Genomic DNA, 27,714 nt, shown 5'->3' with positions numbered 1-27,714 from the left:
AATTCTGGGTGGGAAAACGCAAAAGACAACATTTTAATTCTTTTAAATATTTGTTGATATTGCCCTGGCTGTGAAAATTAGCTTTGGTTAATTTGTTTAATATGGGCAGTGGTCAGAGTGATCAGGATCAGTCAAGGCAATTTTTGACTCGCAGGATGGGATTTGTATTTCATTTAATCTACCTGACTCTAGTTTTATGTAGGCATCCCTGCATATAACCAAGAATGTGTGCAGGTACATGCAGCACATACAGAATTTCATGAATGTGTGCAGAACAGCTACACCATCATCATCAGAAAAGAGAGAAAGAGAGAATGGGGGTGTTTGTGTGTGTTGGGTTAATTTTGAATTCGAGCTTAATGCAAATGTGCATTTGCAGAGACAGGGTACTAATTTTTCGCCTCATCTTTTTGTTTAACTGGGTGTGTGTGTTTGGTGGTGAATGACTGCTGTATGTGAGAAGAGGCATAACAAAGAGCAGAGACGAAGCAGACTGACAATAAGTAGAACTACATGCCTAAAGGGAAAAAAAAAGGCATGATAGCGGCTTCTGCACAAAAGTAATGAACAAGAATTAAATTTACTGCATTAGTACACATCAAATGGTCTGATTGATAGCGCACCGCTTCAGGGAAACTGTAGAACAACCAAAATTATTGGGGTCAGTTTGGTAATTGCATGCAATCTATTTGTGATAATGCTGCAATTAACTGTGATAAACTGGTGAAAATCCCAAATCAGATGCCATCTGTTGCAAATCTGTAAAACTGTTGTCTTCTACATATAAAAAAGAAATCACATTAAACAGAAATTCACATTAATTTAGATTCAGAGTTCAGCCAGGACGCCACAGATTTAAAACAGAAATTCAGAAATCTCTTTACAAATAATGATGTTGTTGCTGTTGGATGGCAATTTAACCACAAAGTGACACAAATGCTCAGTAATGTTGCTTTTATATAAGAGTATAACCAGAATACATCCATTTGACAACCTGCTGAGTTGAGTCCCCTGCTGCAAAGAGACGTGTTGTGTTGCAGATGAGTTGCGCTTACTGCTGCAGACTGAGACTGTGCAAAATTTCATCATCGCCCATTTGTAGAAAAGACTTTGATATGTTCACCCTGTTGAGAAATATTTATTTTTTCCTTCTTTTGTTGCGTAAAATCCACCTTTAATTTCAGTGCTTCAGCAGAGAGCAGTACTGGCAGGAGAGTTTTACTTTGGCTTTGTGTGTTGGCTTCACGGGGCTGTGATTGACAGGAGACTATTGACTGAAAACATGGAAATCAGACAGGCAGACGGCAGAAGTTGACCCCTTGTGAATATGAAGAAAATCTGAAGCTTTAGAAGCTTTTGAAAATAAGCGAGTGACCTTGGAATGCCTTTTTTTTTAAATTTTGCTTTCTTTATTTAAACACATAGCTACATTAGTATGCTTCAGTTCCACTCGCCAGCCTTAAGTTAGGTATATAATACAAAGGAGTTTAGCTGTCTAGTCCTTAAAAATATCAGCTTTTACCCCTAAAACATGGTGACTGTAAAACCCCAAGAAACAAAACCCTCAGAGTCTAAATGAAAATGTTTTGTGTCAAATATTAAAAGCTATTTGAAATTAAAGGTTTGAGGTTTGAATCTGTTAGGCTGGAATAAATCAGTGAGAATAAGAGTGGCAAAACCTGGAAGCATGTTTGAAATGTAACAAACATATAGGCAGAGTCATCAGTGTCTTCAATAACGATAAATTAGCAACAGCAAAGCTGCACTTTCATTAGATGTCATTATTATTATTCAACACCAGGCAAATGAGCATCCAAAAGAATGGGTTCCTGGGATTGATTTACCCTTTAAATGTACATTTTATCCTCTAGATTTATTTATTTATTACACATTTATTAGGCATTTAAAATATGATATTGTGGTCATATATCTGTTATGACTTTACATCCCCCATGACCGGCCAGAAACTGAGCTTTGGACAATGTGATATCATTGTGGTTACAATATGATGACAGAGGCGTCCATAGATCCACAAAGCCAGCACGCTGTTCCCTCATTGTTCACTTGTTCAAGGCAGAGCCAGAGTGGAGAAGCTCCAGCAGTTTGTATTTTGTCTTGTTTATCACAGGCCATGACTTGTACTGCTGCATCTTATGTTCTTGCCTCTAGCAAAAGGTAGTACATCGGTCTGTTAAACAAAGATCAACCCACAAGACTTGAATGCATGACTGCAAATAGAAAAACTGCATGATTTATGAGATTTAGGTGCCTTCGGTTCTTCTTTCATACAATTCTGACTTTTTACACAAGGTCTACGAAAAAACGCAATTCCAGGAGTGTAACTTAAAAAAACAAACCAAAGCAAAGAATCACGATTTCACATGATTTTGTTTGCTGTATTGTTTTTATTGAAGCCTTACCTTTGCTTTAAGAACAACAAAACTGTTACTACTGTGCAATCTGTGAGCTCAAACTGTCAATCATTTTGCACAGCCGGGGTGCAGCTCCATTGCTGTCGTTACTGTGGGCATTACTGCAGACAGAAATTTGTGGAGTGATACCACAGCACATGTTTATTTGCTCTCCTTTCCCAACGAGAGAGGGTTGACAAAGATCATTGATCAGCTTGAATAAATATGTAATCAATCAAAGCTAGGTAAGTCTGACTACATGCCAATATTGGCTCAGTTTATTGGCATTTTGATTAATCAGCCTGATGCAGACCGAAGGAAAATGATTTTCTGTTTTACTTGATTGGACAGAAGCTTGAATAGAAGAAAAGGAGAACAAGTGGACGAGCAAACGGCAGTGTGAAGGGTGTTTTTAGAACAGCTCATGTGGAGGCTGGACTGAGAGTCCATTAGCTATCAAAGTATCAGTGCCAACAGAGTGAAAAAGGCTTCATGGTATGACAGTACGCCCACGTGCCCTGCTCTGCAGGCTGGCAGGTTTTCCTTTGCATCCATTCATCAAAGCCTCCAAAGCCACAGGAAACACAGAAATAAAACGGCATCATAATCTCACCTCCCACCGTCTGTCATTACCTGAAAACTCGTCGAAGAATCACCTCACATCCTCTTCTTCTTCGCTTCCTTTCATATTTTATTTAACTGCAGCTTTCCTGAAACATCTTGTAGCGGCTGCACTCAGAGGGATGCTTCAGTCGCTCTTTGACTCAGGCAATGAGTGTCTCATATGTGCTCAAATCCAAATCAGATTAAAGCTGCTTTCATCTGACTCAGACAATATGATGGCAAATCAGGGGATGTGGTTTTTGGAGATGTGGTTTGTGTGCTCTTCCCTTTTTCTAGTCGTACATACTATATGAAGAAAAAGTCTTAAATGAGGCCAGCATATATACTAGGAATTTCCATCAAGAGGTCAGGCTTCAGACTGTTTCAGGCACTTTTTTTCTACTCTTGGCTCTCTATAAAGAGTGAATATCTCAGGCAAACAGCTGCGGCTGTGAGCACAGAAGCCCCACCCATCTGCTGTTCAAATCGTATGTTTACGAGGGGCAGCGAATCACAGCTCTGTGCTATGAAGCAGGATTTAAGGTTAAGCAAGGTAATGTCAACGTTATTGGTGTACATCACCACCAAAACAGGGCAGCTAGAATAGGCAAGTAGACTAACTACACTTACTGTCCCATTGGCTGCAGCTAATTTGCTTTTCATCTCTATTATGTGTTTATCTCACATAATATGCACAGCTGAACTTTTCTTTTAGTCAAACAACATCAGTGAATACTTCAACTGGACGTCTTTAAATTTCCTCCATCGCAATGATGGCAAAAACTGGGGTGCTCGTTTTCGGCTCAAACAGCTTCTCAAAGGATGGCAATTATTACATCGGCTCCATCAAACCCTTTTGCTAAGAACCTTGACATTATTTGTGACCAACATTTGAATTTTGAATCTCACATCTCAAAGCTCATCCAGTCTTGCTTTTTTCATTTAAGAAACTCTGCAAGAATCAAACCTTTGACACTCAGTAATGTGGAATTTGATAACTTTAAGTAACTTTTTAAGTGCCTGTTTTAACTGGTCCAGAATGCAGCAGCTCGGCTGCATAAACAACAAGCCAACACACAACACATCACCCCAATTATCATTTCCCTTCATTTCTTTTTTCTAATTCATTTAAAAATGTTATTAATAACATGGCTCCAGTCTACACAGCAGACCTGCTCAGACTATTTTCCATCAGTTAGCCTTTCTGGTCTGGTCTGATCAGGGTTTTTAACTATTCCTTGCTCTAATTTTTTAAACCAGAGGCAATCACGCTTTTGAGGCTCCTGAACTTCTGAACAGCCTGTCAGGTCAGCTCAATCAGTGGTCTGTATTAAATGACCACTGATTCAGCCAACCAGCCCATTATTTTTGGCTCTTGTTCTCCTAATGTGTGTTTGTATGTTTAGACACATGCACGTTTCTTTAATCTGTGCTTTTATTGAAACTGCGAAGCACTTGCAAAAAATGTTATACAAATAATTTTAGTTAAACAAAACCACAATGTTCCTCTTACTGTAACTAACTCTTAAAAACACAAAATCCTGTAGATGCCAAAGGATATCATAGAAACCACGAGGATTATTCAACAGTTATATTTTTGTCGACTTGTTTATGCTCTACCATTGTGCTCTTTTTTTAATCCAGTGAACCACTATATTTATATCCTGTTACAGAGCTAACAAGATGTGTTTTATTGGTGTCTAAAGCATCTAAAGCACTAGATGTAATCCACAGAGGCCTGTTGATAGTTACATTAATGCAACAAAAGCAGTGTTAGTCTGTAAATTTCAGTCCAACAATAAAATTATAAATTGCACGCATCTGCAAATGCGGCAATTAATCTTCCTACTTGAAAACAGTGTGGTGGCCGTTGGATTTCCTTTAGTTCATATTTGCTTTTGCAATTCAAGGTTGGCAAGCCACATCTGGTTGTCACATGTGGGGTTGCCATGTTATTACAATCTCTTTTTTGAAAGGATAATAGCTCCCATGCACAGGCTGTTTACTGAGTTGGAAGTAATGGTTCACTGGCCAATCATCTTTGCCATCTTTAAGGTTTCACATTTCCCCCGATGGAGTCTCTCATCAGCCGTCACACTAAGAGCGTGTGATGTCTGCTTCACTTCAGATGCTTTATAATTACATCATTATGAAAACGCTGCTTGCAAACACTGCAACTCGGGGAGATTAATTTATGCAGAATTGTGCTAATGTAATTATTGTTAATGGTTGATTGTGCAGCAGCAGTGTTGAAGGAAAGAAAGAGGTTGAGATATTTTGGAGCAGGAGTTATTATAGCGGTGAGTAATGTCCATTGTTTTTCACTCGGTTGGTTTAAATGCCATTAGAGCTTGTCATTCAATAGGAAGGTAAGTGGTTTTTGTGTGCGTGTCTGTGTGTGTGTGTGCTGATGAGGGACTGAAAAAGGAAGAGCTGAGATGAGCAAGGCTGGAGAGAGAAAATGGGAAAAATGGCTACTATTCGTGAAAACACACACAGTCACGCGTGAAGCACAAACGCAAACACACACTCGATAAACCACAGATTGTCTACGCACACACACACGCCTCCTCTTTCAGCAGCCTGACAATAAAGACAGAGATGATTTTTGTCTGCAAGAAAAAAAAAACATCAGTGAGGCTGCTCACTGAGGGATTTAATATGAGGGGAGGAGGGAGAGGGGAGGAAGGACACAAAGAAAGCAGAGGAAAAGGAAGAAAAGAAAAAGGGAGGAGAACGAAAATGAGGTAAAGGAAAAAGGAAGATTGATGGATGGGTGGAAAAAGGAAAAGATGGAGGGATAATTGGATTGATTCAAATTCTTTTTGGCATTTTTGAAAAACCGCATTGCTCTGTGGGCGCTTAAAAATGCGATTCAAGATTTAGAGGAAAAAAGAAACATGAAAACCAAAGATGAAAAAATGTCTCTTTGTTTAATTATAGATTTTAGAGTGAGAATTAATGGAAAACTCAGTTGGCTCCCTTGACTCTCACCACCCAGCCTCCCTCTCCTGATTAATTTGGGTAAATCCAGCTCTGCATGCCAGTTAGGACAGCTATTTGTGATTCAACCTCGACACAAAGCTCCAGTGTGTCGGAGGAAACATTAAAGTTGAGTCTGCTTTATTTGAACTGCAGCAGATTTTTCTGCTTGCTTTCTCCTCTTCTCCTCCTCATCCTCTCCCTTTCACCAAAGTGGATTTAAAGGGTGAAATTGACACACGGCTTTTATTGAGATCCCTGAAGTCCCTGAAGCCTCTTTTACAAGAGGCAAGAACAATATAAATTTAGGCATAATCTCATAGAAATTTATTAAATTTGATTTGGGATTTTGATCAAATGAATCAAGTCATTTGATTTGATTCTGTGATGCTGTGATTGGCGTATTTCAAGAGGCGGCTGAGGTTGCGCCTGTCCACTAATTGGAAGGCAGGTTGTTGAATCCCCGGCTTCTTCGGCCCACATGACGTGTCCTTGGGCGAGATAGTGAACCGTGTCTGATATGTATCGAAAGTGGTGCATTTATACAATAAAATATATGTGGATTTGTGAACATGGTTTGCCGTGTTAAGCACTTTGTGTGCCTCATTTGCCTAGAAAAGCATCATTAAAATGCAATTATTTATCATTTGTTTCAAGTTTTACTTATAGATTACTGGATAATTGACTATCTTGAGTTCATCTTTCATGAGGCAAACAATACAATAAGGCTCAGGCAAGGATTATATCAAAGATACCAGAAATAGGAGAGCAGGGGAAACGGGTAGGAGGTAGGATAAGGAGAACCTTCCTACCCCACCCCACCACAACCACACAAATCCCACAGTACCCACTAATCAGATGATCCGATGTAATCCAGCACTTGGAGATGGCGGTAAGGAAGAAATTCCTTTTAAACAGGAAGAAAACTCTGGCAAAGCAAAACACAAAAATTAATTACACGCAGGAGTGGCAAATAAACATAAGGGAGTGAAAGGAGAAGAGTGAAGGGTTAGAGAAGAAGTGCTCAGTGCACCATGGGAAGTCCCCCAGCTGCCTGCATCTATAGAAGCATAACTACGGGATGGCTCAGGGTCACCTGATCCACACTAGGCTTTATCAAATAGGAGGACTTAAAAGCAGAGATTCAGTTTGTCTCTTGAGTCCAAACTGGGAGGTAGCTCTGCCTCCCATTTTACTTTTGGAAACTCAAGAAAACATGCAAGCGTGCAAGTTAGCAGTCTGAGAGAGGGGTGCAGTATTGGAATAGTCTTAAAATTAGTTTTAACATGCAATTTAAATTTATTACGTGACAGAAAGATGAGATGAGTATAAATCTGGTAAAGAGTTTTAATAACAACCCAACTGTGTCAAATGTCACAAAATTAAAGGGGAATTGCTCTTTTTCAGATTTATGCATGGCAGGTTAGCTTTTAGTGTTTGAAACATTCAGTTTAGTTTAATCTTTATTATCTTCAGTGTTAGTTTTTAGACTTTTTAAGTATTATTTTATTTATTGTATTAAAATAAGACATTTTTGAAAGCAGGTGATTTAGTTTTGTATCCAAAAGTCTCAAAAACATGCCCGTCAGATCCTTATTAGGCAAACAATATGAAGGATATTTTCTCTATATTTTAATTTTGTTCCACTTACTTAGTTTACAAAGTCATTTCATTTAGTGTTTATTTTTTTCAAAAGTTTCATTTTTACTAAGTTTACTAAAATGTTTGTGCATACCTAGTTTTAGTTTTTAGCTTAGTTTTAGTTCACTATAATAACCTTGCACATTAACTGATCATGGACATTAGCAGATATAAGTGTAATCAGTACTCTCTGAAATGTTGGCCTCTTGCTAACAGTCATCACAAAGCATTTTCTAAACCAGCTCAGGGTTTAAAGGCAACAGCATGTCACCTGAATCATTTTCTTTTTTCAACCGTCTTCTTCATGAAAGGGCAATTCCAGGCCCCGAGGGCCAGTGTCCAGCAGGTTTTAGATCTCACCTTGGGTCAACACACCTGAATCACATGATTAGTTCGTTACCAGGCCTCTGGAGAACTGCGGGAGCTAATTTAGCCATTTAAATCAGCTGTGTTGGTTCAAGGACACATCTAAAACCTGCAGGGACACCGGCCCTCGAGGCCTGGAGTTGCCCACCCCTGTCCTAAACAGCCGGGAGTTGAGGAACCAAACTACGTCTCGAAGGCTCTTGTATCTGTATTACAGTATCAGATATAGATATCAGATATTATGAAGTCACCATGTTGCCTATTATGATCAATCAGTGGTTGCAGTGGAGTTTTTAAGTGAATATTTATGTTGCTTTACTCTCAGAGTGGAAACAGTTTGTCACCTTCAAGTTAAACATTTATAGAGAAAAAAAAAGAAGTTTAGACATTTTAGGAAAATGTAAAAAAAATGTTGGACTTTAGCCTGGTTTTTGCATCCTGTGTCACATTTATTAGAATGTGACACATTAGAGTTTATTAGAATATCTTATCAAGAATAATTTCTCATTTATATGCACAAAAATTTAATTATACAAGCAGAGTGAGCAACTAACAATGCGCTAAAATGGTCACTTCTTAACATCTAAATAACATCTACCACCCACATTTTTTTTTACCAACAATGTGAACACAAAAGGAATATTATAGCATGGTCATGCTATGATATCATACAGAGTAGCTTTTAATATTTAATTTTAAAGTTTAAGGTACTCGTTGTCTCTGACTGGGTTCCTCTACGGTTTGTGGAACCAGCTAACTCAAAGCTCAACCCCAACTATGTGGAAGATGCTTCTTATTACAACCCTCTGGTAATCTCAAGATAGCAAATATTAAGAAGAAATAATAAGAAATGCTTAAACATCCCTTTTAATGGTTCGATACTGTCTGGTGATTTGAATCTGACTCTTAGAGGAAAAACGAGCATGGACATCATCTGAAGGAAAGTGAGAACTAGAGAGACTTTGTGTTGTGCACAGCTCCAGGGTCCATGCATATTTTAGTGTTATTTGGATATACTTCGTGTTCCTGTGTGGATTAGTTCAAGCAGCAACACTCGGGCTTCACTTTCTTTTTTTTTTCATATTTTATTTATTTATTTATTTTGATCTTTGTTCTCTAAAGATACAGAAGGCATCACAGAAAAAGATACTGGGTACTTACGAAAAAACACAAGCGAAATCAGCACGTGCAGGAGCATGAGGCAGCGGCGGCGGTGCAGTTTCAGTCAGTTCCTGGGAGGAGAACAAAGACTTAAGAATAGAAGAAAGGCACTGGAGTGGATTCACAACATAAAGTCTTCACAACCAATCAGCATCATGAGCGCAAGCGATTTCATCTACAGATCAACGTGACTGCTGTAATCAACAATACTCTATCATGCTCTTCAATACAGAAACATCACACTTTTTAGAATTTTTTTGGACGCAATGATGCACTGCTGTGCTCATTTTCAAGCACCGATGCACATCAGCTGTCAACAAAAGGAGCAGCATATGTTTCTGTACCTTATTTTTAATTTACTTGCATTATGTTAACAGAACTCCGAGGTCAGAAAACTGAATGCCACACGAATACCAGTTTTGGCATTGATGTGGCACTTCTGATCTCAAAGCACCACTTAAAGCACTCTCCACTACTAGACACGTTCACCTTTTTCACGCACATATTCATACAGCACTTTATCCTTTGCACTTAAGTGTGTTATCGACCTTGCATTCATGTCCAGTTTTAAAAAATGCACACCTGAGTTACTCAGAGGAAAGCCATGCATAGCTGCAATATGACTGCAGGAAGATGAACGCTTTATTCAAATGAAATTCATTTATTTTAAATGTAAAATTTTACGACTTTGACCTTGACACATTTTGCGTTACGCTCATTAGGTGATTGTTCTGTGTAAGTTTGATTAAATTCTGACCAATAGTGAATGCAGAGTAGTGAAGTGAAGGACGAATGAAGTGACGCTTCACTATGGCATAAGCTCATTGATCTTTTGATGAATTAACAACAGGTAACAGATATGTCTGCATTTTCTATTTCCCAGAGTTACTGTATGTTGTTGTATTGTTTTTCTGCTCTTAGTACTTTGGACGCAGGCTTTTACCACTATAGAGTCATTTTTTATACGCTGTTATGGAGCAAACCAAAAGCAAAGTCTGTCTAAAGCAGGGTTGGGCTGATTTAGATACAGTAAGTGAACTGCCACAGACTGAGCAAAGTGCTGAAATGTGTGAAAATCCATAAAACTTTGGCAGACAAGCTGGTGATGTAGAAAATGCATAACTATTGTTGTGCTCGCCCCTAATCTGTTACTAAGTCCTATTTACAAAACTTGAACTTGTGCCTATTTAAGACAAAGAATATCTGAAGAGTCAATAAAATTTATTTGACTTTGACCTTGTAACAGGCCATTTCCAAAGCTCCTCAGAATGCAGCTCTCCTCTCTCAAGAAACTCTGAGATTACTGGACAAGTTTCTTATTTTTTGATTACTTGATAAGTGTTTAATAACTCAACTTACAGAAAAGGCTACTGTAGGAACCTCTGGTCAAGATATGTCTGCATTTCTAGTTCCCAGAGTTGCTGAAATAATCCTGCCCGACAATAAAACATATATGTTTTGTATATAAAAAAATATACTTTTACATTTACACAGTTTTGCTAATTTTATGATACATGAAACAGTTTGTTTACAGTCATGTGAAAAAATTCTGAGAGTTACTCAGGTGCTGCTAATCAAACGGACTAGATTAACTGATCATCAGCAAGTGTGACCATTTCTGTAAAAGCAGAGGTTTTAACAGTTTGCTGTCAAATACCTTTAAAGAAGTGCAGCTCTAGAAAGACTGATGCATTAACACAGTGCTTCAATCTTCTCACAAATGCACATCCCAGCAAATTCAACCCAAGGTCAGACCTAGCAATGCACCAAGAAACAATACAGGCCTCAGTTAACATGTTAGCTGTTAAAGGTCGTGACACTGCAATTAGAAAAAGACTGAACTACTATGGCTTGTTTTCAAGGGTTGTCAGGAGCCTTCAAAACAGATGTAGCAGCACGACTTAAGTCTGCAAAGTTGCATCTGAAAACAAACTACTAGACTTATAGAAAAATGTCTTTAGGACAGAGAAAATTAAAGCTAAGATTTTTGAACAAACTGCCATATTTGGCAAAAGCCAAGTACAGGATATCAGCAAAAACACGTCATACCAACTGTCAAGCATGGCGGTGGAAGGGTGATGATCTGGGCTTGCTTTCTAGCCACACGACCTTTGAAATTTTTAGTCGTCCATAAACTCCTCTGTACACTAAAGAAATTTGAGTCCATCTTTAAGACCAAAGATGGGAGAGACTGATTAGGTCATACAGAAAATGACTGTGTTGCTGCAAAAGGTGGTTCTATAAGCTGTTCCATTTCACAGATCCTATGAAAGCTTTTGTTTTCACATGAAAACCAGTGTTGTATTTTATGCCATTCTGCACTGTACTGGACGCAACTGTGTTAATAATATTACCGAGACATTTAAAAGGATCCCTGTTCAGTGCATTTAACATATCAGGTTCTATGAACAGAACAATCGTCTGACTAGAAAAATAAAGCAAAAGATAACCTGGTATTTAATCTGGAAAATCACAGCAACATCAGCTCATGACCTGAGCCGAGCCACAAACTAAGAAAGAGCCCTGAGTGAATTTTCATTATTATTTCATATTTAATTAATGACTTTATGTATGTATTTATTTATTCACTTAATCTTAGTGTATGGTATTTTTGAATAATACCAGCGCATTAAGTAATATCATTACAGATCATATGAAACTAAGCCGACCTGCGATTTAAACTGAAGCCTATATTTTTATTTAATAGATTCTCCTGTTCTGGTGTGTTATATTTGTGTGTGTGTGTTGAAGGATTTTTTTAATTAAGAAACAGTGTGAGAAAGGATAATTTGTTCGAAGCGTCTGACTCACAAGGGAGCAGGCCTGTGTTTTTATTGTTATTTTGCTGTGTGAGTCTGCAGCCTGGTCGACTGTAGCTGCCGTGTGATTTGCAACCAAGCGTTGTTATTCTGGGTATCTGAGGGAGGAAAAAAAGGCGTTAACGGCAGAACAGAAATCACCGGGGATCGTGATTCTTCTTTTATAGTTAATTTGCTTTGTGATTTGGTTGAAGAAGTCCTGTGTGGTCTTTGTCAGCAGCTGTGTGGGAGTTAACAGACGGTTTCAGAAAGCACAGAGGATTATCTGCCTTTTGTTTTATTGCTATTTTGCATGATAAATTTGCATTGTTTATCAAGGTTTTAACATAAATTCTGTGCAGTACGCAGCCGAAACAAAGCTTTTCATACTAGCTGGATTACAGATACTGCAAGGGACACTAAACAGGCAACTCAAGTGTTGGTGAGTTTCTTCCACTTATTAATCACTCGGGTAGTAAAGGAAGGACGAGTAATACGTGTTTGTGCCACTTTAATATATGCATGTCACAGTTTGGCTTCATGCATCAGCCTTTGTCCTCAACAGTGTCCCGCTTCATGGAATAATCGATGTATATCACTGGGAACAGCAAACGCTAGATGATCAACCCAAAGGTTGAGGGAGAGCTAACAGGGCATTTCTCAAAAGAGCCAGCCCACCACGTTTCAAGTTCGTTTTCTAAACTAATAAATATGTTTTGTGTTTTAAAATATTGTTAAATCTTCCAAAAGCAATCAGCAGACTCTGAAGAAAGAGGTGCATCTCTGTATTATATTGAACAGATAATAAAAATGTGTGTATATTTTTTAACATTATAATCTGGTTTCTTCTTATAATCATTGCCTTGTAATATTTCATAGTAAACCATGGCTAACAATCCTAGAGTACCAAGGTTTACTGCTGCAGAAGCATGCGTAAAGTGATGATGAAAACAGCTCTGTTGATGAAGACACATTGATTACATTTTTCAATGTCTGCAACAGATAAAAGAAACTTTATAGGAATGAAAAACACAAAAGCAACAATTAACCCTCCTGCCATCCTTTAAAAAACTCACACCCATCACCCTAGGGACCATTCTCAGCCACGCCATAAAAAGACCATATATCCATATTTTATTCCACTTTAAATTAGCCAACCTTGTAAAACTACTTCTCCCTGAAATATTCATGTAAAGTTTTAATTATATTTTCGTTGTTTTAACCCTTCAAATCCCAGTGTTATTACATGAGCGCCCTGTGTTATAAGCCCCAAAAACCAAAAAACGAAACTAAATATTTCCACAAAAAACCAGTTGAAGTAATATGTGATTGTCATTATAAGTAGGCCTTTAGATGGACCAAAGATTGGCACCAACATACATTTTGACCTGCCATTATTTTTTTTGCATTTTTTTTGCAATTTAAAAATTAAAACTTCAAGGCCCTGAGTCTTCATTGACATCCAAGAAAAGAAGAAAAAATAAAATCATATGATGATAATTTGGGGTTGAAAAATAGCATTTATAATGGAAGTCAATGGGCAGAAAATGGTCCCCAGGGTGATGGGTGTGGGGATTTCTGCTGCTCAGCCATTTTAGGCTGATTTAAGGAATTCACACTGGAATATTAACATTGACAGGTAAAAACTATCCTGTGGCAAGTTTGGTTATATTCCACTGAACACAGTGGAAATGGCAGCCATTTAACACATAGCAGTGGCACAAAAAGGTCCCAAGAAGGCAGGAAGGTTAAAACAGGCATAAATGGACCAAATCAGTCATTTTAGCCACTTAAATAGTTTCTATATTCTTGTTTCTAATGTTAGTCTGAGAGACCGTGAAGGCTCTTGAGCAAATGGTTATGGTTAAAAAGACAAAAGTTTAAAAAAACAAATACTTTTGAAAACATCTCAACATGTCCAACATGGAGTTTCAACTTGGGAAAAATGTGTATTCCCTGACTCGTTGGTCAGTCGCTGCTGGTTATCTCCAGCTGTAGTAGTACCACAAACCTCCCGTTGGTATCTTTAGCCACTGGCAGATTGTCATGCTCATATGTAGTTTTTTCCACAACAGAGAGAGTTCGCCTTCATTTTGCTTTACCACTCCAACCAACACATTTCAGAAGCTTAACTTTGATGGTGAATGATGTCCGTGTCGAGTTTACGTCGCACTTTTCACAGTCCCACTAATGCTTGTCGAGTAGTTTGCAAACAAGCCGGCTTCTTCCATACAAACCATGTGGGACAAAGGTAACCTGCTAGCAACCAAAGCAATCATTCTTGTTTTTAGTGCAGTACCGTAATCTTGGAACCAGTTTCACTCTAGTGACTGGCAGTAACCCCCGGGTCTCTAGCCTTTACTGACTGAGGCCTAATTAAAAAGAGAACCTTTAATAAGGCCACTAATACTTTTTCAGACATTATCCCAAAGTATGAAATTCTTTTTATTTCTATTTCACTTTTTTTTTTTACAATTAAATAACATTTTTTTAATTATAACCTTTGATTGATAATCAGGGAGACTATTTCCCTCAAACACTAATGATCATATTTGATTATGGATTTTGAAACCAGTAGTTTTTGGCCCTGATTCCAAAGTGAGCTGGAGCTGCAACAATAAACTTGGCAGTATCGAAATCTGCTGTAGAAGAAAAAGTAAGTCTTTTGTTTTTCTCTCTAAAGAAGTAAGAAAAATCTTCTCTTGTCAATTTTTAGAGAAACCTGCAAGGAACTGATTGATCTCCATAATAACACAACAGCAGCGGACCTCCTTTATCTGGGAAACCAAACACTACAGAAAAGCTCCGTGTCGGACCTGACAAAGTGCTGCTGTTTTCTCGGGCACTTCCAGACACAGCGTGGTGAAGAAGTTCTTTTGAGCGTTAAATCACTCAAGAATATCGCGCAGTGAGATATCTGTCAAGCCCGTAATCTTTATTGAGTCATAATGGCGAGAAAAATCCTTCACTGCTGATTGCTGCTGCTCTCTCAGCAGAATTATTTCCCAGAGCTGCTGTAATTGGGACTATAATAAGTGGTGAAGATAAGAGAGGAGCTCTTAAAGGCACTGTTGACATGGGTTTCATTACATCTAACTATGGTGATGATAGTAGTTAAGATCACTCACAAGCCATGAACTTAAAAACATGTTCTTGGGTTTATGAAACACCACTGGAGCCTGGAATCGAAGAAGAAATATGAAATGACTCGTAACGTTTCACAAAAAACTAAGGAGTTGTTTTTTTGAGTTTGAACTAATTTAGTATTGATTAATATAGTGGGAAACAATGGTGATGTTGGCGTTTAACCAGACCTGAAAATAATCTTTTTCAGGTCCCTGCAGAACTGGCAAAAGTGCAGAATTGTTACCTAAGTAGAATTATGATACATGTGTTAAAAAATACTCCTATAAAAGCTGAAGTACTCATTAAACTTCTTTATTCAAGTAAAAGTGAAAATGTACAAGCTCTGAAATATACCCAAAATAGTAAAAAGCAGCTCTTTGAAGGACATTTCTACCAGCTTTTTTCGTGCCAAGCTAACTGAAGCTCTTGTTCTTTTAATTATATAATGATAAAATGTAGCAGTCCATGGGAATACAAACGTTTTTTGTTTTTCTTTGCCTCTACACCTAAACAGAAAAAAAAGTGCAGTCAAGGGTTAAAGTGGGATTTGGCACATGGGGGAACGCTAATATTGGTGAAAATGGCTGAGTGTACGGAAAAGCACCACAAATCACAATAATTCCTGTTGTGTGGTCCAGTAGATTTCTTCTTGTACAGGTGATCAGCTGATCTTACACAACTTAATCCATTAGCTATCTTGGCTGATTTTCATCCCCTACACTGACAGACAGTTTGCTGCCTTTATATCAGCTTCAGTTCAAATCCATCTGTGCTGTACTTGATGTAACCTAATCTGACCATGAACACCACAGCCACTGTGCACCAGTCCAACACTTTATTGTAAATTTGCAAACAGTGCTGCAAACTAACCCGTTTATCCCGAGTTTTTTCATGGATTGCTTTAATAACATAAAGTTAATACCTCAGTTTGTTTGCACTGATCAGTGCAGTCGTCTGCCCTGTCTTTTTTACATCTTTCTCCATCTCTGACTGGAGTTCTCTCAGTCTCAAATACAGCAGCTATACTTTTAGCTTTTAGCACTGCACAGAAAGAGGTTGTGTGTTTGCTGGTATTTGTTGAGCTGATAGAAACGTATTTATAATTGCCTGCCATTTTAAAACATGTTACTCCCTTTATGCTCCCTCTTTTTCTGTAATTAGCAGACCTAAAAAAAAACAGTTTCTGATTTTTCCCAATTTAAGACTTGAGTACAGAGCTTTAAATGATGCATAGATTACATGTTACTGTTTCTTTCATCTGTTTGTATACAATAAGCCTTGGTGATGGATACACCAATAGGATTGTTTTTTCTGTGTTATTGTTCCTGCATTTAGACTCAAATTGGTTTGATGTTTGAATGTGCACAGTGATGTGAAATATAAACTTTCCTCAGATCCTTTAAACCCAAAGTAGGCTAAGAAGAAGACCAAAGAATATTGGTATTGTTCTAATGCATGCTGAGTGGTCATGAGGGTGCCCCCTCATGCTGGCACAGGTTTCTAAATGATAATTAAACATCAGAAGTGAAGTTAAAGCCCATCAGAAGCTTCAGTGTGTGTATAAGAAGCAGCTGGTTGATGTGGATGAAGGTGATGCTATTGGGAGAAAGCTGCTACAAGTTCTCTGCTGCCGTTCCCTTCATTCCTGAAATAGCTGATACTGTAAAATGACACTATGATGTCTTTAATACCTACAGGAAATTATTTTACTACAATCAAAACACTTAAAAACATCTGAAAAGAAATCCCTCTGATATATCAAACCCTCATCTTAAACAGATGAAATTCACGTTTTTGTTCGACAGCTCCATAATGTCAACCAGTGCTCCCAGTGACCCAGAGAGCAGGAGGACTCAAATACATTAAAATCTACAGACAATCTATAAACGTTAAAATATCTAATGTGTTCCTTTTAACCTTTTCACACACAAAAAGCTTGAAAGTTGTTTTTTTTTGAAAGGGAGTGTTCCTCACAATTATGTCCACATTTAACATTGATTAATATTAAAATAGAACAAATCCGGTGTGCTGTGAATTTGAATCCAGCCCTCAAAGGGTTGATGATGTTGGTTACACTGACAGTTGTCACACGCATTATTGTTACACAATGAATATCAATAAAGATTCTGAATATGTCATGTGTGATTTCCAAATATTTCTGAGCAGTTACTTTTGTCCTGATGCTGAGAGCGTGAAATAAACTCTCCTGCATCTCTCTCCGTCTCATTCCACCTCCTTGTGTTTGCAGAAATGTTCTCACTGCTCCACAATTAGCAATTAGTGGGTGGATAGGCTACACGGATTGAGTGCAACATTAAATTGTCCCCTGCCCTGCTGGCCCCAGAAGCCGCAGGGTCTAAGCACTTTCCTGGCAGAAACACTTTTTTTGTTGTTGTTATAATCACACTGAATGTATCCATTGTTACCTTCTTGCACTACTGTATTATTTTTCTGAGTCACTCTGTACAAAAGTGGAAGCTAATTATAATGTGCAGCTTCTGTACGTGTGTGCGTTAGCTGGAAACATTCATCCAAGCCTCTGCTCTCAAAAACTGCTCAACGAGTGTGAAATGTTTGCATTTCACAAGGGTGAGGACTCCACCAGCCAGGAAAGAGAGATGAAGATGAATCGAACCAGACCAAGTGAGAAAAAATGATTTTTTTAAAGTCTGGATACAGTTGAGAGATGATTAGCTGACACTCAGTATTAGGAAGCTGGTAACTGCAGACTGAGGGTGGAATAATGAATAGTGTGACATTTGGAGAAAATGTCTCCTCTTCTAAAATGTCCTTCCGATTCTTGCCTCCATTATGCAGCATTATCCAACACTGAAATAATCATCTGTCAGTTGGATTCACTCCAGTAATAATAAAATGACTTTAATAATCCTTTTCCTTATATTTCTGCCCATCTCTCTCTCCCATTAATTTCAGCAGAAGCGGAAGCTCAATCATGGACATATATTTCATTAAATATATTGAAACTAAGCTGAGTGGCATAATCTGATCTTTAATGAATCCTCTTCTCTGCAGGTGGACCCCATGTTCACAGTCCCAGCTCCCCCAGCTCCAGGACACCCCGGGGCCCCTGGATGCTCGCTGCCCTCGGCCCCCTCGTTTTCCCCCCCGGCCCTGCCCACCTCAAACCCTAAGCAGCTGGCGGTGAGGACGAGGTCCATCGGCACCAACACCCAGGATGGAGCTGCGTCAGGGGCGCTGGAGGGTGATTCGGCCTGCTTGGGGCCCTGCCAACCTGGGACTAGTGTCAACCTGGAGGGTATCGTTTGGCATGAGACAGAGGAAGGTGAGCATTCTTCCTGAAACCTCACACTGGTCAACACACAATTTTAGCACATCAAGCATTAAAACCCAGGTTACATTCAAGAATCTGCAGACTTATGGGGCTATTAAATACTACTTTCTCCTCTTGCAAGGTCTTTTGTAGCAGTGGCTGCCTTGAAGGTAGAAAAACCATAAAAAAGAAAACATAATGGATACAGTGTTTGGCATTCAGTGTGTGTCGGAGCAGTAGTATTGTTCCAACCTTTATACCTTCCTCGCAGTGTTTTGATTTGACACAAGAAACAGTCTGAGGTAGAATAAAGTCATTTGTTGTGAATGGGTTTAAATAAGTAGAAATATGAAGAAAACCTGAAACTCGTTTACAGTGAGTCAGAGCGTTTCCAGGAATGCACTGAATGACGGTGAGAATGTGAAAAGGCTAAAGTGTCAAGCACGGGCAAATGAAATACCTTTGCCATGCTTCAGTAGAATTTGAGATGCCTGAAACGCCCTGGCAGCTTTTCTGATCCTTAGCGAGACATGAGTTTACTTTGACAAGTGGAAAAGTCTAAACTCTCTTTCAGGGATGCTTTTCTTTTATTATTGTTTCCATTTGTTGCAGCTATCCTGCTTATTTAGGATCCAGTTTAAAGCATTCTTCTGAGGCAGGGTGGCCTCTTTACAAAAAAGGGGTTTATGCTTCCAGCAAATTGTTGTTTTAGTCCGTCTCATTAAAACTAAAGACGGCGTTTTCAGTGAGATATAGTCAATCACACTGTAACTGGAGACTCTTCATTTAAGGACCGTTTATACATTTCTGACAGCTCTAGGGAAACAGACTGTTTTTACTTAGAGCTGAGGAAAAAATTCTACTTTTATTTATTGCTTTGGCTCGTTGGGATATTTGGTATTTCCATAATGAGTTCTTATCAGGAAAACACAGCACATCATAATGCAACTTTCAAGAGCGTTAATTATTTTATGGAGCTGGTCCAGTTATTATCAAGTGACCTTAATGTAAAAGTGTGATGTAAACGACGACCTTATTGGGTGGGTGAATGGATTTTTGCAACGTGGTGAAATCTGATTTGAAGAGAAGCTGATGTGACTGTGAGACAGCTAATGCCTTTGGCACCAGGCGCTGATTTAATGTGACTGAAGGATGTGCGCTGTAGGGTTTGTGTGTTTAACTATCTGAGAAGATGTATTGGCTTATCGGTCATAGGTCATCATCCAATAAGCATGTCTCTGGCTAATCCTTTCTGAAAATTAGGATAATCAAAATTTAGAAAACTGACTTAATTTGTAGTCACCAGGATCCAAAATGAGTCAGTAAGACTATAAACTCAGCAGGAAATGTTTACTGAGGTACAATTTTTCTACAGACTTTGATAGACAGCTTCACATTTTAGTCTTTTAAGCGATGTACGACTTCATCGCTCTATGACTCCAGCTCGATGAGTCCTTTTTTAGTTTGTTCAACATCCTTTTCTCCTGTGCTTTCAGCATCTTTGCATCTCGGCTGTTGCATAAAATAATGCACCGTGTTCTTATTTGAGTAAAGATGGGAAACCACCAAGGTTTAAGCATTAAACAGCGAGGCAATTTGTTGGTCTGTGTGGATGCATCTGGTAAAGCCGTGGAGATAATGCAGCAGAGTGATGACACTGTGCCAAAGAAAGGGATCGGGTCTAGAGAACGTGACATATCATGAAATGTCCTTCAAGTAAAACAGTTTTGACACCCAGCAAAGAGGTTCTGGCCCTAAAAAAATGTTTTTTATTAAAAAAAGACTTAAGTTTAAAGAAGAGGAAAGCAAAGTTCAGTGAGGTTTTCTTTGGTGTGTTTGTTTGTTTTTTGAACCAGCCGTCCACCGACAGCTTCTTGATGTTGTATGCACATCTGCACAGCTTGGCTTCTGTACTATGGGTGATGAGCCGAGCAGATAGGAGTAGTAGCAGGATTGCCTTCCACTGAAGCACAGACAGAACTGACAGCCCCAAGTCGCAGATGAATTTTGGATGATTGATCTACATTAGAAAACAGTCCTTGATTTCTCTAATATCTTGTAAAGATTTGGAGGTTGTTTCCCTTTTGTCACATGAAAAATTTAAAATTCAATTTACTTTGTTAAGCACCTTTCTGTCTGCTTAAAACAAAATCAAAACCACTGCCAAGCCTACCAACCATATATTTGTACACCTAATATATCACCAATATTCTTCAGTGAGCTCTACAGTCTGCGCCCTGAGACCAGCGGTAGTAAATTTACATTTTTTGGCCTTTTATTTTCTTCTGTCTTGTACTTTCACATTTTACTGGATAATATATTTTAGATTACCTGGTTTATAGGCTCAGGGCTCCACCGCAATACGATGCATTCATTTTAGATTCTATGTTAGTGACTAAGATCTTATTCACAAGGCTCAAGCCTTTCATCGCCAACCCAGAAGAAACATTTCTTCATTTTCCAGCAAAAGACATAAGAAACAGGCAGAAAATGTCTGTAAATTTGCACCAGGAGAACTTCAGTGCTACCAATATGAGTTGCCGTTACAACCCAAATTCCAAAAAGATGGGATGTTGTATGAAGGTAAATATAGTGTAATGAGGACTTTCATTGCATTATTATTATTTACATTTTATTCAGGGTCTCAACATTTTAAGAACCGGGGCTGTAAATCACCAAATATCAGTATCGATCAACTGCAGCCATTTTTCTCTAACCTTAACGATGTGCACTTCCTCAATTTGGTCCTGTCACTGGAGATCAGATTTTATTTTAGCTTCTCCTTTTTACTTTCAGCCATCTTCGCAACCCACAGCCAGAACATCATCTGCCAACTTTTTCCTCTTTGGAGTGAAAATATGTATATTAAAAAAAAGTTGAATATTTCAGCTGTTTGTGCCCTGAAAAGATACGCTTGGCCCAATTAAAGCGGGCATTGCTACAATCTGTGTGGGTTTGAAAAACATATGTTACAAGAAAAAGTAGATGATAGTACTAATTTTTATTATTCCAGACCTTTCAGTCCCACAAACAAAAATAACCACGATTCTTTTCAAACAAGGCTGGACGTCCTCGTGAGAGCAGTTTTGGCGTTGCACCGCGCGCTCATGAGTCCAAATAACGCAGAACTAGAAACACATCCAACACTACAAAATGATACCATGGGAGTGCTGGGCTGTAGATCAGACGGCCCGATGATTCACCCGCCGATTTCTACGCCACCGCACTTTGATAGGCCGTTAACGAGGACAGCATTCAGCACTGCAGCCTCTCAGCGGAGGTGTAATAACTTACTGCAGGCTTTTAATGAATAAATCCAATCTCTCACTGCCCATCTCGCCAGCCGCTGGTCCTCTGAAGCTGAGTGTTGAGTTTGGCGTAGAAGTGCCCCAGTATTAATTAACTGGTGCTTTTCGCTCTGCCCAGGAAAAAATAAAGAAGAAAATATAAACACAGTGCAGGGCAATATAACCCTGGCCAAGACTGCTGCTAAACAGGATAGAGATGGAGACGAGAAAGAAAGTGAAAAATGCATCTCCCACTTCAGACTGTTTGTATAACAGGGCCCAAAGAGGCAGAGAAAACAAACTGTGGATAAAACTTTTGAATACACTTAGATGTATTCTCGTGGACCTTGACGACCTCAAATAGTTAAAAAGAAGGAACAAACTGCAGGTAAAAAATTAAAATGAAGCTTGAATGTCTTAGAAAAATGAGAAATCAGCGTTCAATCCTCCTCCAAGGCTGAGATAGGGGTGGGGGTGTGACACAGACTGTATATAAAAACTGAATGTTAAAATTTAAGCCAATGTGGAAGTGCCGTAAACCTGATTGTTTCTAATTGCCAATAGGGAGCAATTATGTTGTAAACATCTGTAGAAAACCAAATCTAGTTTGAACAAACGCTTTTCTGATGAGTTCATGTCTCTGTTGTTAAGTCTTATTAAAACCAACATGATGTTCATTTTGTAAATTATTGTCCTCATTAGCATAAAGAAAGGAGAATCAGGATATAATTGTGTCCAAACGAAAACCCTCAACTTCAGGTTTCAAAGCTAACTAATGAGTGACAACATGTAGCTATGGGGTGTGTTAGAGTATTGAAAGAAATATCTAAGGTTTTCTTTTTTAATTACATTTTTCCCAAGAAATGTAAGCCTGAATCAGTAGATATTGTAAACTTTACCTTATTTGCATAAATGTTACCTTACTGAAGGAGAAAGCAACAGTCAGCTTCTGTGTGAGCAGGAAATGAGTTTTCAGTATTAAAGGATATACAAAAATCAAGAAGCTAATTCAAACACGCAACACTACAGATGAAAACACTGTGATACAGACTCAACAATATTTAGTGTAGTACTGATCAGCTGATCTCAGTATGAGTCCACACCCATCATGGTTCAGCTGATACACTTCTATAGTTCAAGCAGGGACTGCTATGTAAACTGTGCATTTGCAAGCTGCTTTGCAACCCACTTTCACTCCAGCCTGTCTGATCTTCTTTTCACTATAAAGGTTCTACCTTGGTATTAAATGCTGTGATGTTACATGAATCTAGAGATTAACTCTGCAGACGTATCCTGAATAGTTTTTTTTCTCTGGTCAGCTGGTAATATCTCAAAATATCTTTCTGTAAACTGTTAAATTCTAAATTCCAAATATTTCTTCTCTCCAAAAGTGAATATTTGTGTATTTAATTATTTGTTTATCTTGACTGTTTAAAGGAAATCTGATCAATTTGAACCCTCTCAACAACTCACCAGCCCAGTGCAGTCTCTCCAGAACAACTTGGGAGTCAGCCTCAAGTGTCTCCAATTCAAATTTTTCTCATTTGTAATTAGCTCTCTGTCTTCAGCACAGTAGTGCGGTGGTTAGCACTGTTGCCTCACAACAAGAAGGTCGTGGGTTCAAATTCACCATCTGGCTGGTGTCATTCTTTATGGAGATTCTCTCATTGATGTCAGTGTCTCAGGGATTAGCAAGCCTTTTCCAATTTAATTTTTTAAAAGAGTCTGAATTTTAAATTTGCTTTGTGCTCGTAAAAATCATGGTTTAATAAGGCAAAAATACTGTTACCGAGTTCACCACCAAAAGCTTCTGACTTCCCACCAATCTCGCACCGATTCTTCCCTGAGATACCCTGCTGAGTAGAAAACAAAGAAACAAACAGGAGTGACAACATCCTCCAGCCCGCCACCCTCCCCCACCCCCACCCCTCAGTGGAGGCACTAAATGAAAACATCAAAGCATTGTGTTTCCAGGTTTGTGCAAGTAAATAAATAGAAACAGCATCAGGGAGATGATGCGTTACGTTATTATATTAGGATAAAGTGAGTCACACACTCTAATGAGCAAATAAATAATGATATAGAGACATAAACTGCAGTATATCACCAGATAATAAATAATACACAGACAGGGAAAAGGATGGAGGGTGGCTGCAAGAGGAAAGAAAAAGAGCAAGAAAATAGATTCGGTGCTCAGTCTGTCCCAACAGGCTGACAGATGGATGGATGGAGCGAGAAGTGGGGAAATGGAAAGAGCTGTAGCAGAGGTTTAGTCTGTATTTTTAAACTACCGCAGGGATAAGAGGAGATGGAGAGGAATGTAAAGACGGAGGCAGGAGGAGACCGACAGAGGCACGAAGAAGAAGCATTTCATCAGTGATGCAGACTGAAAGCGATGGACAATGTCAGAGTCAAAGAGAGAGACACAGAAAGACAAAGAGAGATAGTGTTTTTCTTCCTGCCGCTCAGGGACTATTGTTCGGGAGGTGGAGTGATAACTGGAGCCCCCTCCTTGTGACGGCGGAGGGATACGGGAGGGAGAGATGCAGGTTGCATGTTAATTAAGCTGAATACTAATTGGAGAGACAGAAAGGAGGAGAAGAAGAGACCACCATTTCAGCTTCAACCCTCCTCCCCGTCTTCTTCCCTGTGGGGGACCAGACTCTGATGAGCGCTAATCAAACAGTGATTGGCTCGATTCTTAACTAAGCTGCACAAACTCCATGACTTCGGATCTCTCAGTCTGTCTGTCTGGATTCTAGACATTAAGTCAATTACAAGTACTGTAAATAATTATGCTCAGCAAGTGATTTGCATTTCAATGAACACACAAAATAATCACATGTAATAACAACTAAGTAGCTCCTTCATCTTATTGGCCATAAAATCTAACTATTAAAATTTCTTTTAACACAAACACTGTTCCGATCTGGGATGCTCATACTGAGCGTGGTTAAAGTTTCAAATGATAACCTTATCATTTGATATCAGTGCATGTTCAGCTAATTCCTGTGAGCCAAAAGCATCACACTGCTCTTTTAATCTACTCTTTCTTGTGTTGGATGTCATTAAGGGTGGATATCCCATCCATCCATCCATCCATCCATTTGTCCATTTATCCAAAGTCTGGTCACAGTCGCAGCAAGCTAAGTAGGGTGTTCCAAACATCTTTTTCCCCAGAAACACTTTCCAGTTCCTCCTGGCAGATCCCAAGTCATTCCCATGCCAAATGAGATCTGAAATCTCTCCAGTAAGTTCTGGTTCTCCACCAGGGACTCATCCCATAAGTTATGCCCGGAAAACTTCCAAAGGGAGATGGCCATGAGGCATTATCCCTTCAGATAGCAAAGCTCCTCATCCCAAGTCTTATAGCCCTTTTCCACTAGTACCTACTTGGCTCGACTCAACTTGGTTTTGGTCGTTTCCATTATGATCGAGTACCCCCTAATGTGCTGTCATTGTAGCAACACGATCATGAAAGTCCTGTGATCGTTCGGATGGGAACTGAACACCACAACAATGGGGCGATATACCTGCTGCTCAGTGTGGCTTTTTGTCAGACTTGAGGACTACGGTGTTGTTTTTGTGTAGTCATTTCCCTTGTTGCCAGGTTCGAAAATGGCGGTTTCGATTTTCATGAAAGAGGCACTCATGACTCATCAAGTGGCACCACTGACTAACCTGCTGACATCACATTTTGGATCAGATTGCTTGGAACCCTGGCAGAGTTGGTATTAGAAAGTATCTGATACCAGGTACGGCCACCTAATTGAAAACCCTAAAAATTGAGTGCAGCCATGTTGAGCCGACCCGAGTAGTTACTAGTGGAAAAGGGCTATAAGAAAACCCCCTAATAAGATTTAAATTCCAGTTTAAGGTCATGTTTTCATACACCCTAGATCGTTTTCAGTTCAGCTGCTATTTTTGGATAGCTTAACTGAAAACGACCACATGCAAATAGCACTCTGTGATTTCACCACAGACCTCAAACTTGTACAGACGAGAAACATCAACTTCCGTTTCAAACTGATCCGAATTTCATGTGGAAGATCGTCAAGTGATGAGCTTCATTGAGCTACAGCCGAGCAGTTTGTAGTGGGAGAATCCACAGTTTCCAAGCCTGGAGGCAATGTGTCAGGTGATAAGTGAGACCAGGATAATACTCATCATTTTTTCAGCATTCAAGGGATCCTACACAGTTAATTCGCCCCTCAGGATGAGGCTGTCAAAGCAAAGTTTTACTGTAACATCCTGAGGTGTCTATAGGGGGACATTCAGAGGAAATGATCTGAACTGTGGCATCGCAATCTTTGCTTGACAGGTTTGCTCTCCTGCAATGTTCTTCAGATACCAAAAATAAAAATCAAGTAATACGATCATTGTTTGGAAGCACTGGAGGAGACGCAGTGTCCATCACAGGGGCACTGTTTTGATACAAGTTTATTAGCACTGTTATTCTTTAACCTTATCTAAGCTGCTTTTGCTGACTAAGCAATTACACATATAGGACTCTGAACCTTCTTGCCTGCCATCCATTCTAATAACCTCCTGACAAATCTAACTTGATACATAATTCCTCATTCTCTCAAAAATTCCCCTCCAAAATCTCACGAAGCAGTAATTAATCACGTTAATTTACCAGCACTTAAATGAGAAAGTGCACATTTTATTGCTAAATACATGTGATACTGTGGAGTCAACTTCAGTGACTGTGACTGGCTCAGGTTTAAGGATTGCTGTTGACAGTGCTCACACAGCTGCAGAGGAGAAGTCAGGGGATGCTTGCCGAGAGCTTAGAGCAAATCAGCAGAAAAATATGAAGCAGCAGCGACACAAACACAGGCGAGGCAGAGCTGGGTGATTCTGACAGCCTCGACAGACACTTAAACTGCACTCAGTGCAGTGTGGATGTCACATTTGGATGCAGCAGTGCAGCTCGAGCATCTTTTTTCATTTCGTTTCACAGCAAAAGCAGATGCAGGTTCAGACTGCGAGGGAGAAAATGAACAGAGAGTCAATGCAGAGTACGTGTGAATGAGGGAAAGACATTCATTTTTAATTTCTCCATTAAGATGTTGTTATTTTCTGCAGTGCAGAGGATAAAGAGAGGGCGCACAATGCGGAGAACATTTTCTTTTTCCCTGACTCATAACAAACAAACCCTGAAGTCCCTCAGATAGAGATGCTTGAATTCAGGGGCGTTTAGTTCAAGCACTACTCAGCCATTGCTCACTTTCTTTTAAAAAGTGGTTGCTTGTTTGTGCGAAGCCTCTGTGAAGCAGTAAAATTGAGTCAGGGCGTTTATTTCAATAAGTGTTAGAAACAGACTTTGAGGGATCCTGAATGCCACACAGGTTCTCTAATAGCAGCACAAACGCCCACGTTCATGACAGCGAGACACAAACTGACGACCTATTGAGTGTTTTGGCTTCTTCCCAAGAAGAGACTTGCTGACTAAAAATAGAAACGCTGTCACGTTTCAGCCCGAGCGAGGCTTCAGGGGGCACGAGAGTGAAGAGGAAAACCTCCATTGCTGCACTTTGGACTTTGTTTCTACATATTTCATCTACTTCATCCTACATCTTGTACCCTTTTATCCTTGTCCTTGTGCAACTATTATTTAACCATCAGTTTGTTTTACTGTCTGCTTGACTTGTTCTATTACTTTATTGCTGCTCATTTCTTTATTGCAAGCAATGCAGCACTGAAGAAGTAGATTTTTCACATCCACGTGGGCCTGCAATAAGATATCAAGAAATTCATGAAAGATTAAACTAGAAGTGACATTAGCTCTTTTAGATATGGTTTAGATATGTTGATGCAGCAGTATCGTATTGCTTACTCCTCCATTGTTCAAGCGCTCATCATCATCATCATCAGGTCTCTTGCAGTGTATGTGTAGACTTGATGTGAGACGTGTTTCCACTGTAGGTGATCCTGATGAGGATTGCAAGATCCACACCAAGGATCTATAAGTCATCAGTGCTAACGTTGGCCCAGCGGGTGCATCGTGGTTGCTTCTGTTCATTGACTTCACGCTAATGACT

At 39.2% G+C, this 27,714-nt stretch overlaps 1 protein-coding gene across 1 annotated transcript in view; it reads left to right on the top strand.

The window, feature by feature from the left end:
• znf608 (zinc finger protein 608) overlaps positions 1-27,714 on the top strand; it is a 65,158-nt gene that overhangs the window by 12,001 nt on the left and 25,443 nt on the right. The window contains exon 2 of the mRNA XM_085426363.1: positions 18,122-18,392. Within this exon, the coding sequence (XP_085282489.1) occupies positions 18,122-18,392 (271 nt within the window). The remainder of the gene's footprint in view (positions 1-18,121; positions 18,393-27,714) is intronic.

The sequence above is a fragment of the Rhamphochromis longiceps genome, linkage group LG12 (assembly GCF_057381845.1).
Source record: "Rhamphochromis longiceps isolate RC_006_pf linkage group LG12, R_longiceps_female_GT1.1, whole genome shotgun sequence".
NCBI lineage: Eukaryota > Metazoa > Chordata > Actinopteri > Cichliformes > Cichlidae > Rhamphochromis > Rhamphochromis longiceps.
Note: the sequence above shows the minus strand (reverse complement) of the source record. Positions and strands in the feature narration are given on the sequence as shown.